Source organism: Puma concolor, chromosome A1 (genome assembly GCF_028749965.1).
Source record: "Puma concolor isolate L17-30 chromosome A1, mPumCon1.1.hap2, whole genome shotgun sequence".
Lineage (NCBI taxonomy): Eukaryota > Metazoa > Chordata > Mammalia > Carnivora > Felidae > Puma > Puma concolor.
Window position 1 is genome coordinate 135,898,269 of NC_141667.1, and position 22,205 is coordinate 135,920,473.

At 44.3% G+C, this 22,205-nt stretch overlaps 1 protein-coding gene across 3 annotated transcripts in view; it reads right to left on the minus strand.

Moving 5' to 3' along the window:
* Positions 1-22,205, minus strand: part of MEGF10 (multiple EGF like domains 10) — a 181,633-nt gene that overhangs the window by 5,429 nt on the left and 153,999 nt on the right. For 2 of the 3 annotated variants that reach the window (XM_025924946.2, XM_086705049.1), the window contains 9 exons: positions 21,403-21,549; positions 20,079-20,213; positions 19,413-19,541; positions 17,253-17,381; positions 11,983-12,111; positions 9,690-9,818; positions 6,427-6,663; positions 4,809-4,936; positions 3,073-3,196 (listed from right to left, as the gene is read on the minus strand). In XM_025924946.2, the coding sequence (XP_025780731.2) occupies positions 3,073-3,196; positions 4,809-4,936; positions 6,427-6,663; positions 9,690-9,818; positions 11,983-12,111; positions 17,253-17,381; positions 19,413-19,541; positions 20,079-20,213; positions 21,403-21,549 (1,287 nt within the window). The other variant, XM_086705057.1, reaches the window with a different exon arrangement.

Consider the following 22,205-nt stretch of genomic DNA (forward strand, 5'->3'; position numbering starts at 1 on the left):
TGGGCAGGACCTGTGGCCTCTGAGAGCTCCCTATCAAGGAACCATGTCCTTGCTACTCTGCCAGATTCATTTAGCTGTCTCCGAATTGTAGCAAAGTCTCATGAGATGTCCATCTCGGTCTTCGCTATGCAATGGCTAGAGTCCCCCAAGGGGCTCAGGAGAGAATCAGCATGAGGCGGATAGTAAATTAGGGAACAAGAGTGGCACTGTTAGACCAGCACCCCTGCCAAGTTCTCTCTGGGTGCTGTTTTAGCAAGGGAGCAGGCGGGTGTTCTCATAAACTCCCTCATGTCTCAATTCCTGGATAGATGCTTTCAAAAGCCTACCTTAATCTAATTCATTCAAGGAGCCACAACATGATCACTATCCCTAAATCACAATGAAGAGATCAGCTGCAGTGGAGTGATTAGCCCAGCGCCCCATCACAGAAGTAGGAATCAATCTCAGGGCTTTTGTGTCAAGTTCAGGCCTCTTTCACACAACATCACAACAACTTTTCCATCATTCAAATCACCTACTCAGTTTATCATCCATAGTGTGCCTTATCCTGTTCTTGGTAAGGGCAGACTTTTTCTGTGCAACAACTGTAAAGGACATAGACGGGAACACATGAAAGAGATCCAGAATTTCCAATGAAGATTTTATACTTTTAACAATCAGTCCCGTGGGCAGAGAAGTTTATCTGTGACCACTGTAGTGACTGTGTTCTAGAGTCAGGACCATGGGCAGCAGGTGTAGGTGGAATAAGAGAACTTTTCTCTCATTAGTGCCAGGTAGTACTTTACTAATACCAATTCATGTATTTCTTTGAGCTACATTACTCATGTACTTTAGACTTAAAAAAAAAATCTCGGGGTGCCTGGGTGGCTCGTTGGTTAAATGTCTGACTTCAGCTCAGGTCATGATTCACGGCTTGTGAGTTGGAGCCCCAAGTCAGGCTCTGTGCTGACAGTTCAGAACCTGAAGCCTGCTTCGGATTCTATGTCTCCCTCTCTCTCTACCCTCCCCCACTCTCTCTCTCTCTCTCTCTCAAACATAAACATTACGAAAAATTTATAAAACAAAATCTCTCTGATGTTGAATGATTTAACCAATACATATAGTGTGAATCTGGTATATAAATAATTCAACTATGTTCAGAAATACACAGCTACTTGATCATGTTCACGTAGAATATAAATAAAAGTAAAGAATTTGTACTCATTTTCCTACTTTAACATTTTCATTTCAATAGTAAGAAGGGATTCCAGAGCCCTTAAAGATTGGTTCCTACATCCAGCTCAGGTGATTTGACATATAAGGGCTTCACAGAAAGAACAGTGGAGTAGTTGGAAGACCAACTTTGAGACCTGGCTTTACCCCATTCCTCTATGAAATCTTGGATGATAAGAGAGTTAACCTCTCTTTGATGACCAGTTTATTGCTCTATAAAACAAGATTCATGGAAAGGACCGCCCAGGAGTGTTGTCAGATGCAGCAAATAAAAACACAGGAAGGACAGTTACATGTGAATTTCAGAGAAACAACAACTTATTTTTAGGGGAAGTATGTCTCTTACAACATTTGGGATATACTTATACCAAAAATATTTGTTGCTGCTCTGAAATTCAAATTTAACTGGGTTTTCTGGAAGCCCCACCATCAAATAAATACAAAAGAAAGGGTTCACTACCCATAAGGCAATGCACACATCCATTATGGTATCATCAAGCACCTCCTTGAAAATGAGGTGCAGGGGCGCCTGGGTGGCTCAGTCGGTTGGGCGTCCGACTTCGGCTCAGGTCATGATCTCGTGGTCCGTGAGTTCGAGCCCTGTGTCGGGCTCTGTGCTGACAGCTCAGAGCCTGGAGCCTGTTTCAGATTCTGTGTCTCCCTCTCTCTCTGACCTTCCCCCATTTATGCTCTGTCTCTCTCTCTGTCTCAAAAATGAATAAACATTAAAATTTTTTTTTTTTTAAAGAAAATGAGGTGCAACAGCTTGGCAATGGCACTATTCTTTCATTGGGGAATCACAGCAGCTCTTTAAGGGTGTTCTAGGAAGCCCTATCCCCTTTTCAGCAGGGCCACGAGATCAAAACTATTCTCATAATAGCACAACGACATTATTTTCCTGTTTCTCTCTCATTCTCTCTCAAATGCATAGTGGTTTTTCGAGAGCTGCACCAAGTGTGGGATCACCGCTGACTGAATGCGGAAGCAGATACGAGAATCTATCCTCTACTGAGCCAGATGTTAAAGAGATTTATAAAAAAAGGTAGAGCAGTGCCACTCTTCTCACTAACTTGTTTTTGTTTTAGAAAATGTAGTGATTTTTTCATAAAAATGTTTTATGTTATCATGAAATGAGATGACATCTATTACAAGCAAATAAATAACTACTTTAAATGGTCTCAGTTTTAATTTGGAATATGGTGAATATCAAAAGATATAACCCATACTGACAGCAGCTCTTTGGGGTTCTTGGTAACTTTTAGGAGTGTGAAGGGGTCCTATTCCAAAATGTTTGACAGGCAATGGCTTACTGTACTCCTGTTGATAGTTTCATTTCTTCACCTAAAGGGAAGGGGTTCTCAAGTGTGGGTGGCCCATGGAAAAGAGAGCGAAGAGGAACACATAGCCTGGGACCACCCTGACAGGATTAAAATCCCAGCGCCACCATTTAATAGGCTTTGAGACTTTTCTCAAGTTACTTAACCTCTTCGTGACTCAGTTTCTCAACCGTCGCACGGACACGATGGTGACGGTAATAGAACGTACTTACCAACAGTACATACTTGTCAGAATGACGTAAGTTAACATAGGTGGAGTTAGAATGGGAGCTACACGCAGCCAGGGATTCTTGTCTCTTTGTATCAATCCCCAGCACATAGCAGGACCTTAATAAATGTTTGTCGGATGAATAAAGCACCTAGGACAGCAATAAGCCCCATACAGGCATTCGGTATAATTCTATCATTCTGCTTCTTTAGGCATGTTTCCAATAAATCGCTTTGGCAGATCATCAACCTGTGACTATTTGAGGTGACTAAAAGATGAAGGAGGCTGCTGAGGACGGACACGGGGAGAACTTGCCAAGCTCGTTGAGGTAGCCGCCGTGTTTCCAGTCTGCCGGCAGCGTCCCCGTGCAGTCCGCCACAGGGCCCCTCTTCCCGGGATTCACATTTTTCAGATTCACAAACAGCTGGTTGTTCTTTGACTGTTAAAAAAACATAAACCGTAAACGGCGTCAAAAGAGAACGCGGCGTGGCGCAGCACAGTGTTGCCGATCTGGGGAAAGCGTGTCCGGGGCAGGAATCGAGGGCTGCTTTTCCAGTGAGGACGCACAGAGGGGCAGAGGTGACCACCGGGCAGGCCGCAGAGGGCAGCAGGAGTACGTGTCTCTTGGCCCCAACTAAACCCCCTATGGCCTCAAGTTCTTCATTTCACTTAGTCGCCCTGTTCCCATTATTTACTTGGGTTAACATGCAAAGAACTTTGAAGTGAAAACACCAAACTCTGGGTTTGAGCTCTCCCGCCAAACACTGCATGATTTTGTATGAGTCACTGGTGACCCTGAGCAGTTTTCTTAGCTATAAGTACGAGGATGAGATGAGGTACTCTGCCTCCTTCTCTGAAAATGTAGGCGAACAAACGGCAAGATGCACATGGAAGTCTCCCAGGAAGGTGAAGTACTATCTACCTATCAGGCACTGTAGTTAAAAGCCAGCTGCATTAATTTAATTGCAACTGGATTAATTTAACTACCTTGGTTTTTCTTCCAGCAGAGAGCTGGAATCAGACGATCGGGATTGGAGGAGCACCTGGGTGGCCCAGTTGGTTAAGCGTCCAGCTCTTGATTCGGGCTTGGGTCATCATCTCATGGTTCCTGAGATTGAGCCCTGCATCAGGCTCTGCACTGACAGCGTGGAGCCTGCTTGGGATTCTCTTCTTCTCTCTCTCTCTGCCCCTCCCTTGTTCTCTCTCTCTCTCTCTCAATAGATAAATAAATAAATAAATAAATAAATAAATAAATAAATAAATATTTTTTAAAAAAGACAATGGAGACAGGAAATATAATTTGGGGCACTCAGAAGGAAGAAATGTTTGGGATTTCGGAGCAATCTAGAAGAGACTGGGGTGAGGTGAGTGACACAAGAGGAGAAGCCTGGGTATGCAACCTCTCTGTGCATCTATTTAAAATGAGGATAAAAATCACTCTTGATTCATAGAGTTGGTATGAAGATTAAATGAATTTATATTTGTAAAATGATTAGAAATGCTTGGCACCTAGTTTGTTGCTATTTGATCACTTGTGACCTACAAAAAAGAAATCTCATGTGGTTGAACCCAAATCAATGCATGTGGTTGCTGTTTTTGTTAGGAAAGTGCAGGGGGCCCCCAAAGGGCATTAGAAGAGACGTGGTCAGAAAAGACAAAAGCAAAGGCCCAGGATGGAGTCTGCTTAGGCCTGCTCTGAGACATCCTTGGAAACCTCATGCAGTATGAGAAACGTTTTTCCAAAGAGGTGCAATGGAAACAGCGCAAATTGGAGACAAGGAGACCGGGGACCATGACTCACCCTACAGCTGCCTCCCTCAGCAACTAGGAAGCTGTGTTTTGCAGTGACTTAAAATCCCCAAGGCTTGTGTTTTTTACCCGTAAACTTGGGATTCTAATACGCACCCGCAAGACTGTTGGGAGGAACCAACGAGATAAGAGATATCAAGCTCCTAGAACCCCATCTGGGAAACTGCAGCTCTCCCCGATATGCCCGTTCCTCTCCTCGCTCCCCTACCCACCTTCGGCGACCTGGAGCCATTTCCTCTCACCTTTGCGATGGTCATCCTGTCTCTGTTGTTGACGTGCGGAGATGTGGCGCACTGGGTAAGCGTGTGGTAGCTGGGGTTGGTGAAGTAATGACTGTTAGCATTTCCGCTGTTGCTGTGGGGAAGGGTTTCTGTAAGAAGAGAAGGAAACGGTTAAGGTGACAGGCTCTTCTAAATCCGTGCAGGTAAAAAGAAGGCAAAAAAACAAGAACGAATATTGGTACCACTTCCAAATCACAGGCTGGGCAGAATCCCCTCCTGCCTAGCATACTCAGCAAAGCTTCTAGAAGCAGCAGGTGTCTGCCCTCCTACCTGCCTCCCAAAAAAGTGTGCACGCGTCCTCAGACAAGTCCTCTTTGCTTTGAGGCTTATACACCTGGAAAGCCATTGTTTTGAAACGAATCCTGTTGTAACTTTCCTCTTTTTTTTTTTTAAAGACACTTAAGCTCTTGCCATAATATTCTTTGCTAGAAATACACTATTAAGTAAATCAGCTGCTTTGTGTATTCCCCCCAGAATCAGTGTATTTATAGACATGTGACCCACCTGAAATCCTGCAATAATTGCCCAAAATAATAAATGTTTAAGTGTTCAAGTTTATGTGGTTACTTCTGATGAATGAGCAGATCACTTAAAAATCTACCTTTATGGGGACATGTGGCAGAGAGATTCTAAGGAGTTTTCTTAATGAACAGCTTTGGTTCTTGCTAATCCCACAAAACTATTTCTTATATAACTTGGTTGCTATGCAGTTAATGATGTGTATGGGCCCAGGGACAGGTTAGAAGGCACTGTGTTAAGAACCCAAGGCCAGAGATAGAAGACCTGCTCCATGACTTTGCCAAAATTATGGACACCTCCTTCTCTCCACTTCCTATCCCTGACATATGGCAAAAGCTTAGATGCCCAGGAAAGCTGCCACCAGGTTGAAATTCCCTAAGTCTAAAGCAACCTCAGGGATGCCTTGGTGGCTCAGTCAGTTAAGCAGCGGGCTTCGGCTCAGGTCATGATCTCGCAGTTTGTGAGTTCAATCCTCATACCAGGCTCTGTGCTGACAGCTTCGAATTCTGTGTCTCCCTCTCTCTCTGCCGCTCCCCTACTTGCTCTCTCTCTCTCTCTTTCAAAACTAAGCAAATATTAAAAAACTTTAAAGCAATCTCATAATGAATTCAATTTCAAAACCCTCCTAGAAGACAACGGTGGTCATTCTGCTCCTGTCAACATATAAAACACATCTGCAACAAGGGATGTTTTCCCAACATACACTTTCCTCCAGGCTGATGGACAGCACGGCCAAACACCCAGTTTCAGAGAACCAGGATGAAACCTTACTTTTCTTTTTTTTTTTTTTTTTTTTTAATTTTTTTTTCCAACATTTATTTATTTTTCGGACAGAGAGAGACAGAGCATGAACGGGGGAGGGGCAGAGAGAGAGGGAGACACAGAATCGGAAACAGGCTCCAGGCTCTGAGCCATCAGCCCAGAGCCTGACGTGGGGCTTGAACTCACGGACCGCGAGATCGTGACCTGGCTGAAGTCGGACGCTCAACCGACTGCGCCACCCAGTCGCCCCGAAACCTTACTTTTCAAGGAATAGGATGGCTCTAAGGACCAGTCTTACCTGAAATGGCATAGTCTGCATTCATGACCCTGAGAGCAGGGGTGTAGGTAACTGCTGGCATGCTTGATTCCTTTCCCTTCTGCCTCTGTCTATAAATAACGAACAGCGCGAGGAGGAAGAGAACAACCAGCACCAGGATGATGATGCCGACGATGGCCCCGATCTGATAGGAATCAGCAGGGAGAGCCGTGCTGGTCCTGCTCAAGCTGTTCAGATTTCCAACGATTATGACACCAGCTGGCCAAAGGAAAAGAAGAGATCTGAGCAAGGACAACAACCTGCCAGATGAATGTTTGCACTCTATTCGCAAAATTGTCTCACCGTGCCAATGACTGGGTATGTTCAGTCAGTGAAATGTTAATTCGGAAACCTTTGGAAACAGCAGGAAGGAAAAACAAACATTCTTCATTTGTAGATGCTCTTGGTTTGTCTGTGCCCAGAAAAAGGCTGCTCTAAGCCTCAAAAATGAGACCAGATTTCCTGAACCCAAAGACTCCACACTAGGGTTTGGGAGCTTCCCACACGCTTCAGATTAAATGCTTAGACCAGAGGCAGAATTCATTGGTGGTAACGATTTGTCTAGTTTTTACCATGCTTTATTTATTATGCAGTAGTAAGCTTATGAAGGGCTAACTCCTAAATGTCTCAACTGCCTAACCTTAATTTTAGGTCTATGTCTATCCTCAGCATTTCTTTTTTTTTTTTTTTTTAATGTTTATTCAGTTTTGAGAGAGAGAGAGAGAGGGAGAGAGAGAGACAGAGAAAAAGAGAGGGAGGGGCAGAGAGAGAGGGAGACACAGAATCCGATGAAGGCTCCAGGCTCTGAGCTGTTAGCATAGAGCCCGACACAGGGCTCGAACCACGAGATCATGACCTGAGCCCAAGTCACTTAATCAACTAAGCCACCCAGGAGTCCAAGTATTTCTCTTTTTTAAATTCTTTTTGAGAGCGTGTGCACAGGTGCACCCCCTGCCTCCCCCCCCCCCCCACAAGAGTGTGTGCAAGCAGGGAAGAGGGGCAAAAGGAAAGGGAAAGAGAGAATCTTAAGCAGGATCCATACCCAGCATGGAGCCCAATGTGGGGCTCAATCTCATGACTGTGAGATCATGACTGGAACCAAAATCAGGAGTCAGACGCTTCACCAACTGAGCCATATAGGCGCCCCTATCCTCAACATTTCTAGGAATAATTTTCCTTCCAAGGATAACTCCATCAAAAATCTAGTTCAAGATGAGGGTCTGCCTTATCCTAATTTCAGGGGACTCTTTACCCCAAGTTGTATTGTTCCATATAGTGATTTTTTTTGTGTGTGTGACAGAAAGGTCTGTTCCAATAATAGCTGATGACATCACCTTAAAACCTTACTTGTTAATATTTAAACTTTAGCTTTATATAATTTCTCCTCGCGTTCCATCCAATGGGGACAGGAAAGCTCTGAAGTGGGAGTCAAGAAACCGGACATCTAAAAAACTGATCCAGATATCCTGAACTTTCCTTTAGGCACTGAAGGCTACAGTTTCACCATCTACAAACAAGGCACCTGGCCGCCCAGAAGGTGCTTCCAGCTCAAACGTCCCTGTGACCTCATGATTCTAAGCATTAGACCTCCTTATTAGACAGCGTGCCCTGAAACACACAGCAGTGTGCACCGTGATCACAATGCATGTGTCCTGATGATGTGACTGTGGAACAGAACATCTTGTTGTTACGACAGACAAATATAATTCGTGAACATGTAAAAGTTACTTAATGAAAGACAATGAAACAGGAATACATACAGAATGCATGTTTTAAGATGGCTGCCCCACAACACTGTATGAATTTTCCAAAGCCCCCTAGAGCCCATGTGCTTGTTACCCTCTGAAGCAGAGTCACACCTTTCAGGAGCTCTCTGGTGGCCACGCTTTAGAACCATCAGAAGAACTTTCTCTTTTTTTCATTTTTTTTTTTTTTTGAGAGAAAGAGAGAGAGAGAGAGAGAGAGAGAGAGAGAGAATGCATGAGCAGAGGAGGGGCAGAAGGAGAGGGAGAGAGAGAATCTTAAGCAGCCTCCACTCTTAGTGCACAGCCTGATACAGAGCTCGATCCCACGATGCTGAGATCATGACCTGAGCTGAAATCAAGAGTCGGACACTTAACTGACTGAGCCACCCAGGTACCCCAAGAACTGTCTCAAAGGCCCCATCCGTTCCAGAATCAGAATTGCCCAAGTAGGACTACATATCTGACCATTCTCAGGTTACTGTGATACACCCTTGTTAAAAACCATAGGCACAAGCTTCTTAAAAAGGTAAACATATGCCTGTCATATGTCATATGAGCCGATCATTCTATACCTATAAGTTTATCCAAGAGAAATGGAAGTATGTATCCATACAAAGGCTTGACACATTATTGTTCATAATAGCTTTATCCATAATAGCAAAAACTGGAAACAATCCAAATGTCCATCTACGGGTGGATCAGTAAACAAATGATGATATATCCATGCAGAGGAATACTGCTCGGCCATAAAAAGAACAGAAGTATGGATTCATACAGCAACGTGGTTCAACCTCAGAATAATTTTGCAGAGCAAACAAAAGCAGACAAGAAAGAGTACAGTGTGATTCTACTTACATGAAATTCTAAACAATACAAACCCATCTGTGGTTACATCAGTGGTTGCCTGGGGCCCCGGGAGCAGTGGTGGCAGAGAAGGGCATGAGGTAACATTTGGAGGGGGGAGGGGGGCGGGGGGCGGGGGAGGGATGTATTCATGATCTTTATTGTGGTTGTGGTCTCATGGGTATATCTGTTTGTCAGATTGTATCAGGTTATATATATACTGCATGCTGTACATATATACATTGTGTATGTATGTATATATGTGTGTATATACATATATATTTATATATATACATATATACACATAATATAATGGTATACATGCATTGCTTTTTATGGGTTAGTTATATCTCAATAAAGGTGAAAACATTCGTAGGCACAGCGGGAAGTTCCTGAGCTTTGGAATCAGACAAACGCGGCATCTAAGCCCTGACGTACATATAGCTATGTATTCGATATTAGCTACATCACGTTGGGCAAATGACTCAACCTCTCTGAGCCTTACCTTCCTCACCCATAGGACAGCAGCAGTGAGGCATCCATCTGGCAACTAAACAACCAGCTACACCTTGCAGTGGAGGTGCAAATACTTCATGTTGCCTGGTACATGGTGGTTACACAGTTTGAGGCAGTAGGACCCTTTACTAGTATCCTTACCTTGATCACATCGTGCCCCCTTCCAGCCTGGGCTGCAGTAACAGGTCCCAGTGATATGGTCGCAGGTGGAGTTGTTCAGGCAGTCACATATCTGGCGACAGCCATAGCCATATGTTCCTGCAGGGCACTCTGAGAAGGAGATGAAAATCCAACGTAAGCTGTCCAGCCTTGGGGATGTGGGGCAAGGCTGTCTCTTTACTATATGATCCTCTGTGTCTCAAGGGCAGTCCTTCTGGGGGACCCTTACGCAGGCAGACCCACCCTGGAAGTCCTAGAGCTGGCCAGGATTCCCTGCCACATGGGATTCGGGGCCATGTGGCACAAGGCCAGACACTGAGCTCCTTGCCACAGCTCCTGACTCCTGCAGCTTCTATGTACCCACTTCCCTGATGGGTAAGTTGAGAGTCTGCAGAACCCAACGGAACTGATGAAGATCGTGAGCAAGGGCAACCTGAGATGACCCCGCCGGGCAAAACTGTGAGATAAAACACTGAAGAGTATGGACAAGAGATGGCATCCTTGAGAACGTGAGCACTTTCCTGACGACTCGGGGATCTTCCAAGTGGCACATTCCAACTCGGATTAGCTGGGAACAGGGACAAGGGAAGGGCAAGTCTTGTTAATTTTCTAGGTAAGAACTTCATTTGCCATAGAATGGCTCAAAATTTGGATGTGCAAGTTGAAGCCTGAGAGACGAAAATACTGATGTTTTTATGATGCACTCTTCATAAGAGTTGGGTGTGAATTTCAAAGAAGAGTCAAATCTAAAAATCATCACCAAATACTGATGTTTTCTGTAAACTGAGCAGCAGGGGGCAATGTTCTATTATTATTGGAATTCTCTGTCACAGTGTTTCTGTTTACAAAAGAGCATCAGGAGAGTTCTCCAAAAATAGGGATATTTTAATTTGATGTTCAAAGTAATCACGGAAGCACTTAAGCAGCTTTTATTTAATAAGAACCATAACCGGTCTGGCATTCAAGGGAAAGTCAGTTTAGAGTCTGTTCTGATTCTAGGTATGTGCACATATGTTTAGACATTTATGCGCACATACACACACACGCACACACACACACATACACACACACAATATTTACATACACGAGGGGTATGCAGGAAACCGTGTGACTCAGTACGTGTTTCAGGATGAAATGAATAGCAGTCAAAAACTAAAATTGGGACATCCGTTTCCAGGCTGATTCCTGGAGGTCACTCCTGTTATATTTACTATACAGGAAGATACGCAAAAATAACTCAAGGGTTTAGTACACAAGACTGACACAACCTGGATATTCCAGGGGCGCTGTGAGGTGCTGCTGGGGTAGAGGAAAGGCGATGGTTTATTGCCAAAGCCCCGTCCTGCTGATCTGCCTTTCCGGCCATAATGCTCCCACAGCCCTGTAATCTTTGCTGCGTCCTTGCCAAGAGCGCCCTCTCTGGTAAGCAAGAACGCTCCTGTCCCTTTCTTGTCATCTATGATAAAAGACTGAGCCCCATTACAGCTCTAAGACCCTATTTATTCATTCTGAATATTGAATGAAAGTCACAGAGGAAAGTAACAAGAGACTACTTTGAAATACTCAATCTAAACCTAATTTTCTTATACCCTGCAGACGCATAGCTGTAGCGGCAGAAATGGCAAAAAAGGCTGCGTAATTCCAACAGAGCATATTCTTCTGGACTGGGATTTTTACAGCAAAAAATTTTAAGGCGATATATTGTCTTGAACGTCGTAAAGACCGAGATGCACAGTTGCTAGGGGAAACAGTAGAAAAATACTATCTAGCAAAGGTTGTTGGAAGGGGGGCAACGTTTGCATGGACCTCATTCCACACCCACTGAGGGGCTGGGAGCCCCTGCCTGCCTTTTGTTCACTCAGCCTGGCCCCAGAGAATGCATTCTCCTCCAGTGTGGACCCGGGCTCTGACTCTGACTGGCTCGTAACGCCCTTGAGCAGCCACGTTCCAAAAATAAGCAGGAGAGTTAGAGAGAGCCAGGGTGAACAGATGGAAAACCTGAATTCTGTCTTCCTCCTTGGAGCCACACCCCCTCCACCCAGAGCACTGATTACTTACCCAGAAGAAGTTTAGGGGGAAAGAGAGCCAGCAAGGACCCCAAGGTGGCCAGCTCTCTGGGAGGGTTGACCGTAACGGTCAACAGTGCTGGTAAGTGACCAGCCATCCATTCAAACAACTTGACAGATGCAGGTCCTGCCTTCATATTGTTCAGGTACGTAGGAAAACTGATTCTAGGGGGAAATATCAACCAGATGGGTCACCCTCCCGTACTTACTCTGTTCACAGCGCTTCCCCATGAACCCGGTCCGGCATGTACACTGTCCAGAGATGTGGTCACAGTCAGCTCCATTTTGACACTGGCATATCAACGCACAGTCCTTTCCGTAAAAACCCAGAGGACATCCTGTGCAGGAGAGAAGGACAGCAGAGTCAGAGGCTGCTGAGGAAAAACACAGCTCTTGCTTCCCACTGTTTGTATTTAAACCTGAAAGGTTCTTAGCCACTGGAGAGTGAATAAAGACAGTAATGCAGATCTCAGCTTGTCACAAAGGCTTCTTTGAAGTCCCAAGATGGGGCGCGTGCAAGGAGGTCGTAATTCATGAGTGGGAGGCAGAATGGTTCCATACCTGGTGCTCCTGGAGACAACACTAGTATCTTCTGACGAAGCACGCCATCAACCCCGCGGAAGTATGGGGGCAATTCCTTGCATTCTTTCCCTGAACTACTCGACTCCTGGACTCAAATGCCATGGACTGAAATGGGTATTATATATTAAAATTACCCATATGCTTTTACTTACAGCACAGAACGTCTCTCAGTCTGCGGCTAGCCCTGTCCACCGTATCCGTCACTGACTCAGATAACATCTCCTTCACCAAAGATGTAGAGTAGAATGTTAAACTCAAAACAAAACAAAACAAAACAAACAGCACTTCATAGGTGCTTTGTAAAAAAAAAAAAAAAAAATCCATAAACCTAACACTGCTGTATGATTTTCCAGACCCAGACCTCTTGGCTGAGGACACACATAAGCCCCACGGGCTGTCCTGGGCCAGCAGCTGCCCGGCAAGGGTGTGGGCTCTCTGGCATAACAAAAAGTTCAATACAGGCTGCTTGTATGGCTACTTCTAAGTATCCCATGTGGATTTTTATTTTCTCTTTTTCTAATGGAGGTTTTAACCAAAGTTCAACTTCCAAGAAACAGAGGCAGAGCACAGATGGCAGCATGCAATGACAACTGCCATTGCCATATATTTATTTAGCACCTAATCGATGCCAGATGCTTTGCATGCATCCTCTCACTGAATCTTCACCGCAGTGCAGACACACAGGGATGGGTAGTCCTACCTATAGCTGGGAGCTCAGCCCCAAGTGCCCTAAGTCACACAGCCAGCAAACTCAGACAAGTCTGGCTCCAGACCCCACGTCCTTCCCACTTTCTTGTGCTTTGTCCATTTAAAAAGGTCCTCTGATTAAAGTAGACCCTAATATTGGAATGATAAATAGTAATGTGTAAGTAATTTTCTCTAAGTAGCTGAAAAACTTTCTATATATACAATCTTGGCAGAATATGCCTGAGACAAGATCTCTACTTGCCAATGCTCCCTTTTGAACAATGGCTCAAGGTTTATACCCACTTCCAGGAAGTTTCAAAACACTTGTCCAGCCTATTCTCCAGTTTTCTAATTAGTGTTAAACAAGCGATGCCCAATTGTTTCATTAAATTTTTTAATGTTTATTTATTGTTGAGAAAGAGAGAGATGAGCAGGGAAGGGGCAGAGAGAGAGGGAGATACAGAATCCAAAGTAGCCTCCAGGCTCTGAGTTGTCAGCACAGAGCCCGATGCAGGGCTCAAACTCAAGAACCACAAGATGATGACCTGAGCCGAAGTCGGATGCTTAACTGACTGAGTCACTGAGTGCCCACCTAATTTTTTTTTTTAAAGATTTTATTTTTGAGTGACCTTTACACCCAACATTGGGCTTGAACATAAGACTCTGAGATCAAGAGTCACATGCTTTAATGACTGAGCCAGACAGGCACCCCAAGAATTGCCTAATTTCTGACCTATTTTTCTTTCTCATCTCATTTCTGGGATTTCTGGGTGCTCATCGATTGGGAGAATAAATATTGTTGAAATTTCAGTACTACCCAAAGCAATCTGCACATTCAATGCAATCCCAATCAAAATTGCACCAGCATTCTTCTCGAAGCTAGAACAAGCAATCCTAAAATTTGTATGGAACCACAAAAGACCCCGAATAGCCAAAGTAATATTGAAAAAGAGCGAGGCATCACAATCCCAGACTTTAGCCTCTACTACAAAGCTGTAATCATCAAGACAGCATGGTATTGGCACAAAAACAGACATATAGACCAATGGAATAGAATAGAGACTCCAGAATTGGATGCACAAATGTATGGCCAACTAATCTTTGACAAAGCAGGAAAGAACATCCAATGGAAAAAAGACAGTCTCTTTAACAAATGGTGCTGGGAGAACTGGACAGCCACATGCAGAAGGATGAAACTAGACCACTTTCTCACACCATTCATAAAAATCAACTCAAAATGGATAAAGGACCTGAATGTGAGACAGGAAACCACCCAAACCCTAGAGGAGAAAGCGGGAAGACCTCTCTGACCTCAGCCGCAGCAATTTCTTACTTGACACATCCCCAAAGGCAAGGGAATTAAACGCAAAAATGAACTATTGGAACCTCATGAAGATAAAAAGCTTCTGCACTACAAGGGAAACAATCAACAAAACTAAAAGGGCAACCAACGGAATGGGAAAAGATATTTGCAAATGACATATCAGACAAAAGTCTAGTATCCAAAATCTGTAAAGAACTCACCAAATTCCACACCTGAAAAACAAATGATCCAGTGAAGAAATGGGCAGAAGACATGAATAGACACTTCTCTAAAGAAGACATCCAGATGGCTAACAGGCACATGAAAAGATGCTCAACGTCGCTCCTCATCAGGGAAATACAAATCAAAACCACACTCAGATATCACCTCACGCCAGTCAGGGTCGCCAAAATGAACAAATCAGGAGACTATAGATGCTGGCGAGGATGTGGAGAAACGGGAACCCTCTTGCACTATTGGTGGGAATGCAAACTAGTGCAGCCACTGTGGAAAACAGCATGGAGGTTCCTCAAAACATTAAAAATAGGTCTACCTTACCACCCAGCAATAGCACTGCTAGGAATTTACCCAAGGGATACAGGAGTGCAGATGCATAGGGGCACTTGTACCCCAATGTTTATAGCAGCACTTTCAACAATAGCCAAATTATGGAAAGAGCCGAAATGTCCATCAACTGACGAATGGATAAAGAAGCTGTGGTTTATATATACAATGGAATACTACTTGGCAATGAGAAAGAATGAAATATGGCCCTTTGTAGCAACGTGGATGGAACTGGAGAGTGTTATACTAAGTGAAATAAGTTATACAGAGAAAGACAGATACCATATGTTTTCACTCTTATGTGGATCCTGAGGAACTTAACAGAAGACCATGGGGGAGGGGAAGGAAAAAAAAAGAGAGAGGGAGGGAGGAAAACCATAAGAGACTCTTAAAAACTGAGAATAAACAGGGTTGATGGGGGTAGGAGGGAGGGGAAAGTAGGTCATGGGCATTGAGGAGGGCACCTGTTGGGATGAGCATTGGGTGTTGTATGGAAACCAATTTGACAATAAATTTCATATTAAAAAAAAAAGACTCTGAGATCAAGAGTCACATGCTTTAATGACTGAGCCAGCCAGGCACCCCAAGAATTGCCTAATTTCTGACCTATTTTTCCTTCTCAGCTCCTTTCTGGGATTTAAAATTTCATATTATGATTAAAAAAAGAATAAAATGATATATTATTGGGGCACATGGCGGGCTCAATCAGTCAAGCATCTGACTCTCGATTTCCGCTCAGGTCATGATCTCATTCGTGGGATCGAGCCTTGTGTCAGGCTCAGCACAGAGCATGGAACTGCTTGGGATTCTCTCTCTCCCTCTCTCTCTCTCTGCACTTTCCCTGCTTGTGCTCTCTTTCTTTCTCAAAATAAATAAATAAACTGAAACCAAGTGTATACTATTATTTTTTTTTAATTTTTTTTTCAACGTTTATTTATTTTTGGGACAGAGAGAGACAGAGCATGAACGGGGGAGGGGCAGAGAGAGAGGGAGACACAGAATCGGAAACAGGCTCCAGGCTCTGAGCCATCAGCCCAGAGCCTGACGCGGGGCTCGAACTCACGGACCGCGAGATCGTGACCTGGCTGAAGTCAGATGCTTAACCGACTGCGCCACCCAGGCGCCCCAAGTGTATACTATTATTGGTAACCATCATGCGTGCTTTCCCGTGCTGTCTCCTTTATTCATTTGAAGGCAAGAAGATAGAGAATAGTCTTTTTTCTCCCTGACAGTGCTGAGCTGTGGACTACTTTGCACGTTATATCCTATGATGGTAAAAACCTCACAGAAGAAGAAACGGTTGGGGCACTATGTGATATAAAATGGAAAAAAGAATGAGTGGTTCTTGAAGCATGATCCCAGACTGGCATCACCATGTGGAAAGTTGTCAGCAATGTGAATTCTCAGGTCCCACCCCAGACCCAGTGAATCAGACACTCTGGGAGTGGGGCCAGCAGTCTGTGTTTGTCATGCCACCTGGGTGACTCTGGCGCTCACTTAAGTTTGAGAACCACGGAACAGACTCTTCTCCAAGAGCACACGTTACGTCGGGGAGCAAGGCTTGTGATCTGCACTGCCTTTCTAGCCACAGTCACTTATCCCAACCTTTGTGCTGTTGGAATAAATGACAGGGTGGACATCCATGTAACCACCACCCCAGTTTGAAACATTATATAGAACATTTTCATCACCCTTCATGCACCTTCCCAGTAGATAATCCTAACAGATCAATTTGTTTGTTCTTGATCTTCATATAAAAGGAATCACAGGGATGTCTGGGTGGCTCAAGCGGTGGAGGTCTGACTTCGGCTCAGGTCATGATCTCACAGATTGTGGGTTCGAGCCCTGCATGGGGGCTCTAGGCTGTCAGCACGGAGCTGGCTTTGGATCCTCTGTCCCCCCTCTCCCTCTCTGCCCCACCCCCTTTCACACTCTCTCTCTCTAAAAATAAATAAAAACATTAAAAAAAATAAAAGGAATCACATACTACAAAAATGTGTACATATGTCTGTACAAAGATACATGTATTGATAAATGATAGGGAGTTTGGTGCATATACATAGGGTCTGGTCAAAGGAGAGTGAGGAAAGAAACTGCACACCATCACATACAGCACTGTTCCACTTCGGTGTCCTGCAATGACATACAGACAGAAAACTTGGAACGTGACAGCTCATAACCACACAGAGGCAGTTAGACGTCTAGTAGTCATGGGGGAGATGAAACAACACTCCAACGCCAGGAACCCTGGGTGAGCTCAGCTCGTGCATGCAGAGGGCGAGGCTTGGTCCCATCCCCCTTGGGTGTGGCTCCCTTGGTGAGTCTCGGAGGCTTGTCACTTACTCTGAGTGCAGTACAGCCCCGTCCAGCCGGGAGTGCATTTACATTCCCCATCATAGGCGCTGCAGAAGGCCCCGTTGTGACAGTTGCACGTGTGGATGCAGTTCGGGCCCCAGTGGGCAGGCGGACAAGCTGAAACCACAGCACGCATGGAGAGTTCGGTTAGAGCCCGGACACCAGCACCCAGCAGAGGGAACTCCGTCCTGCTGCCCATCTCCTTGCATATGGGAGGTTAGCGGTGTGCATTAGGACTAAGAAAGCACGGTGCTCCCAGACTGACTAATACCCACATGGCAACATTGACTGCAACGGCAACCATCATTACTGCCACTGTATTCATGGACAGACTGTGGAGTGAGGCAGGCAGAACAAAAAGTATCTACAGTTCATAGATTTACTTGCCTAACAAATGCACGCTGAGCTCCTATGTGCCCAGCACTGTCATAGACACAGAAGAGATAGCAGAGGACCAGGCAAGGTCCAGACCGCCCTTTGAAACCTTATACAGTAAAACCTTGTTTTGCAAGCATAATTCATTCCAGAAACATGCTTATAATCCAAGGCACCTGTATATCAAAGCGCATTTCAAGAACCATTGGCTCAGTTGTGATCATGTGACGTTGGGCATCATGTGCTCCTTGTATTGCAAGACATCGCTCACCAGAGCCACTCCCTCAAGTGGCTCTCTCCCCAAGGAGAGAACATTTAAGCAGAGATAAGATGGACAAAATGATAGGACTAAGAAAAACTAAGGGATCTGGTGTCACGTAAGTCACACACCAGTCGCTCTGCTCCAGAGTTGTCACTAGAGATTTGTTTAAAGTTTAAGGTGTAAATTATAAGTGAGAATTGGTTAACTCATGAAAATTCTTAATTGCATGAAGCACAAAATAATAAAAGGAAATCATTGGAGGGTCACTGTCCATTTAAGAGCAAAAGGGCTTCAGATAAAGTATCTGTGAAATAATATCATATTATGGGGTAAAACGATTTGATTTACCAAAAACAAACAAAAAAACACACAGAAAACCTTTTCATTTATACTAATGCTTCGAGAATAAACCTGCTTTGGGGCACCTGGGAGGCTCAGTTGGTTAAGCGTCCAACTTCGTCTCAGGTCATGATCCCAGGGTTGATGGGTTCGAGCCCCACATCGGGCTCTGTGCTGACAGCTCGGAGCCTGAAGCCTGCTTTGGATTCTATGTCTCTCTCTCTCTTTCTGACCCTCCCCCGCTCACACTCTGTCTCTCTCTCTCTGTGTCAAAAATAAATAAACATTTAAAAAAAACTTTAAGGAATAAACCTGCTTAAAATGAGGACAACCATTGTATCTACGTGAGAAGATGGGTCTTAGCAGAACCAGCTGATCATTTCAAAACAAAAAGAGATCAAACCATCATGCTGTTTACCTTTAGAGTATACAGTGATGTATGTTAATTATTTCTCAATAAAATTGGAGGAAAACAAAGCAGGACCATCTATAATTTTTATTTGGTTACCCAGTAGGGAATATGGCCCAATGAAGATAGTAAGTCTGAAGTAAGTAAAAAATAGAAAAAAAATTCTCCTGAAATTGTGTGCACCGTAATTTGCCCAAGAACAAGGGAAAAATGATAGGTGACGTTCAAGGTCTGAAATTAAACCTAGAATGGATTTTCTGAGTCCAATACCCTCGTTTTACAGATTAAGAGTCACTGAAAAGTGAATAAGCATGCTACCCATTTAAGCTCTTTGCAAGACCTTATTTGTTTTTTTTGTTTTTTTTAACATTTATTTATTTTTGAGACAGAGAGAGACAGAGCATGAATGGGGGGAGGGCCAGAGAGAGAGGGAGACACAGAATCTGAAGCAGGCTCCAGGCTCTGAGCTGTCGGCACAGAGCCTGATGCGGGGCTCGAACTCACGGACCGTGAGATCGTGACCTGAGCGAAGTCGGACGCTCAACCGACTGAGCCACCCAGGCGCCCCTGCAAGACCTTATTTGGATTTAACATAGGAACATTGCACAGAGCTCTTAGTGGGGGAAACAGCCATTTAAAAATTAAAGTAATGTATATCATAATTATTCATATATTATTTCTTGATTATATAAACACTCTTACTTTAGTCCTAAAGAATTTGAAAACCAATGAAGATCAATGGTTGTTCCTAAATAAGACTTACGTTGAGAGCAGTCACTGCCAATCCAACCCGGGTAACACTGACAAGATCTGTCAATGGGGTTACAGGTTCCATTGTTGGTACAGGTACAAACCCCTGCACAGTTTTTCCCAAATCTGCCGCTGGGACACACTGTGAATAAATTTTAGGTCAGTAACGCACAATTACATCTCATCGCATGGAACTCGAGAGTCTTGGGACAGAAAACAACTTTGAAAGCCATCAGCCCGGCTGCCCATTTAGTAGCTGCCTCCACTCAACAGCACCCCGTCATCTGGAATGGGCTCATTTTTAGAAACACATGAAGCCCAACATTCTCATTAAGGCATCACAAACCAGGAGACATCACCACGTTTCTGGAAATCTGACTTCATGGCTTCTTGCTCAGGGAGTCCAAACCCTCCCTGATACTGATTTTTCATGGGATGCTGTTTCCAATTAAAAACAAAGAGCAGCACAGCTCAGAGAGTAGAGAGATTCCGCCGGGGCGGCAAGCCAGCTTTTCCAAAGTCATTTCTGCAGAAGCTGCAGAAAGGGCATCCCAGAAGGCCTTGATAGCTGGTGGCTGAAAACATCCTCGGGGAAGCCCGAGAGGAAGCCTGAGGACAGACTGCACGGGGCTTGCCCGGCACCGCGCACCTCCCCCCAGACACTGTGCGCCTTACTTACCTTCATTGCAGAGAGCACCTGTGAAGCCAGGCAAGCAGTCGCACAGGCCCGTGATGTGGTGACAGGGCCCACTGCTGTGCACACACTGTGGACACGTCTGGCTGCAGCGATGCCCATAAAAACCGGGGGAGCAGACTGAAAATAGAATGGAAATCAACAGTTATCTTTCCTGAGACGTATTCCTCTTAAATTCCACATCAGGATCTAGCTGAAGTTTGGGGCAAAAAAATTTTTTTTGTTTAAGGATACTGAGAGTTTTCCAAGTCTAAAACAAGCACCAAAGGAAGAAGGGTAGTCCTTAATAATGAAAAGAAACCATTAAACTGAATTGCTGGAGGGCAGGCAAATGTCTCTGTCCTCTTTATTTTCTCATTTATGGTCCCAATTAACCTGGGGTCTGGCACACAACAGGGGCTTGAAGAATTTTTGTTGAACAAATAAATGAAAGGAAATAAAATTCTAAAATCTAATAAGGCCACATAAATACTCTCAAGCCATGTCTTGATCCTTTTCTCTTTAAGAGTCATTACTGGCAATAAACAGATCTATAGTCTGAATTAAAAGATTGTTCCTCCTCAACGTGGTCCAGATTAATGACTGTGATTGAGAAGTGAGCAAGCAAAATGCTACATAATTAGGTTCTCCTCAAGACATTACTTGGATTTAAACACAAGACAAATGTATAGAGCTTTCACTGAAAAAAGAAAAAAGTCATCTAAAAATAAGGATAATGTGTCTTAGAGCCATATATTCTTTTCTTGATTACATTTACTAAAAGATTTCGTAAAATCTTATGGATCCCCTCCTCTCTTAAAAATCCCATTAACCAATGTCAACGGCCTCCATTTCTAACTCTGCAATTCTATTTCCCCCACAGCACTGGCTGTGAGACTACTAGCAAGATGTATGATTCGCCGCAAGGTTTGGCTGATGTTGACTTCTGGTAATTGAGGTAAGGCCAATGCCAAAATTGCTGAATCAAATATTTACAGGTCAATGGATTTCTGGAACACCATTTGCAAGATTTAAGGCAGGATCAAGAAACGTATCCTGACGACGATGCCAATGAGGCATTGAAATCATTACTGAGAAGGAAAGGCCAAAGCCCCATCTGTTAGGCTCGTCCTGGAGGTTGGAACGAATAAAGCTCTTCAGGCAGTGCTATCAAGGACAGCTCCACAAGGGACAGAGACCTATTACAGTCTCCTCCCCACTCCACTGCAACAGAACAGCGCCACGAACTGAGGTGTGGGACAGAGATAATAATTCTGCACACGATACCTGAGAAAGGAAGGCAGACCTTTCCACGTAATGAGACACTTACTTCTCTGACACGTGGTGCCTCGGAACCCTGGCGCGCACTCACAGATGCCATCATCTGGGGAGCACGAAGCCCCATTTTTGCAGTAGCAGGGCAGAGAGCAGTTGGGGCCCCAGCGTCCCTCAGCACACACGCTGTCACAGTGGACACCTGAAACAATGCACACGGGCAAGGCTGACTAAGAGGCAGTGGGGGCTGGTGCCTCTGGGACACAAAGTCCCAGACGAGGAGGAGGAGAAGGACAGTCATGGTATCCAAGCTGGGTTATCTCTGCAACGATGAGCGGGATGCCATAAGGTTTAAAATTCACTTATATACGTCAGTACATCATCATACACTGTGTCATCATGTATCGTATCATCGTAGCATTAAAATAATCCCAGGGTGATTTTCTACCAAGTCATAAAAGAGCAGGAATAAAACACCTTTGTTATACTGATTTTTTTATTTTTTACATATACATAATTTATTGTCGCGTTAGTGATGTTTCTTTTTTAGAATGGTGAAGCAAATGGGAAGCCCAAGGGCTCTGTCTATTAAAGGCAAAATTTATCAAAAATATTTTTATCAGTGAGCCCTCAGCAACTTCCTTCTTCCCCCATCCTTTATCTTTGCAGAAAAACCAAGTGTAAAAAAGATAAAAAGAAGTAAAAAGTGGTTAAATTGTTTTACATAAAGAAAACTCTCCCCCTGGAGCACACACCATCTTAAAACATTTTGACGATAGGGGCACCTGGGTGGCTCAGTCAGGTGAGCGTCCAACTTCGGCTCAGGTCACGATATCTTGGTTCATGGGTTCAAGCCCT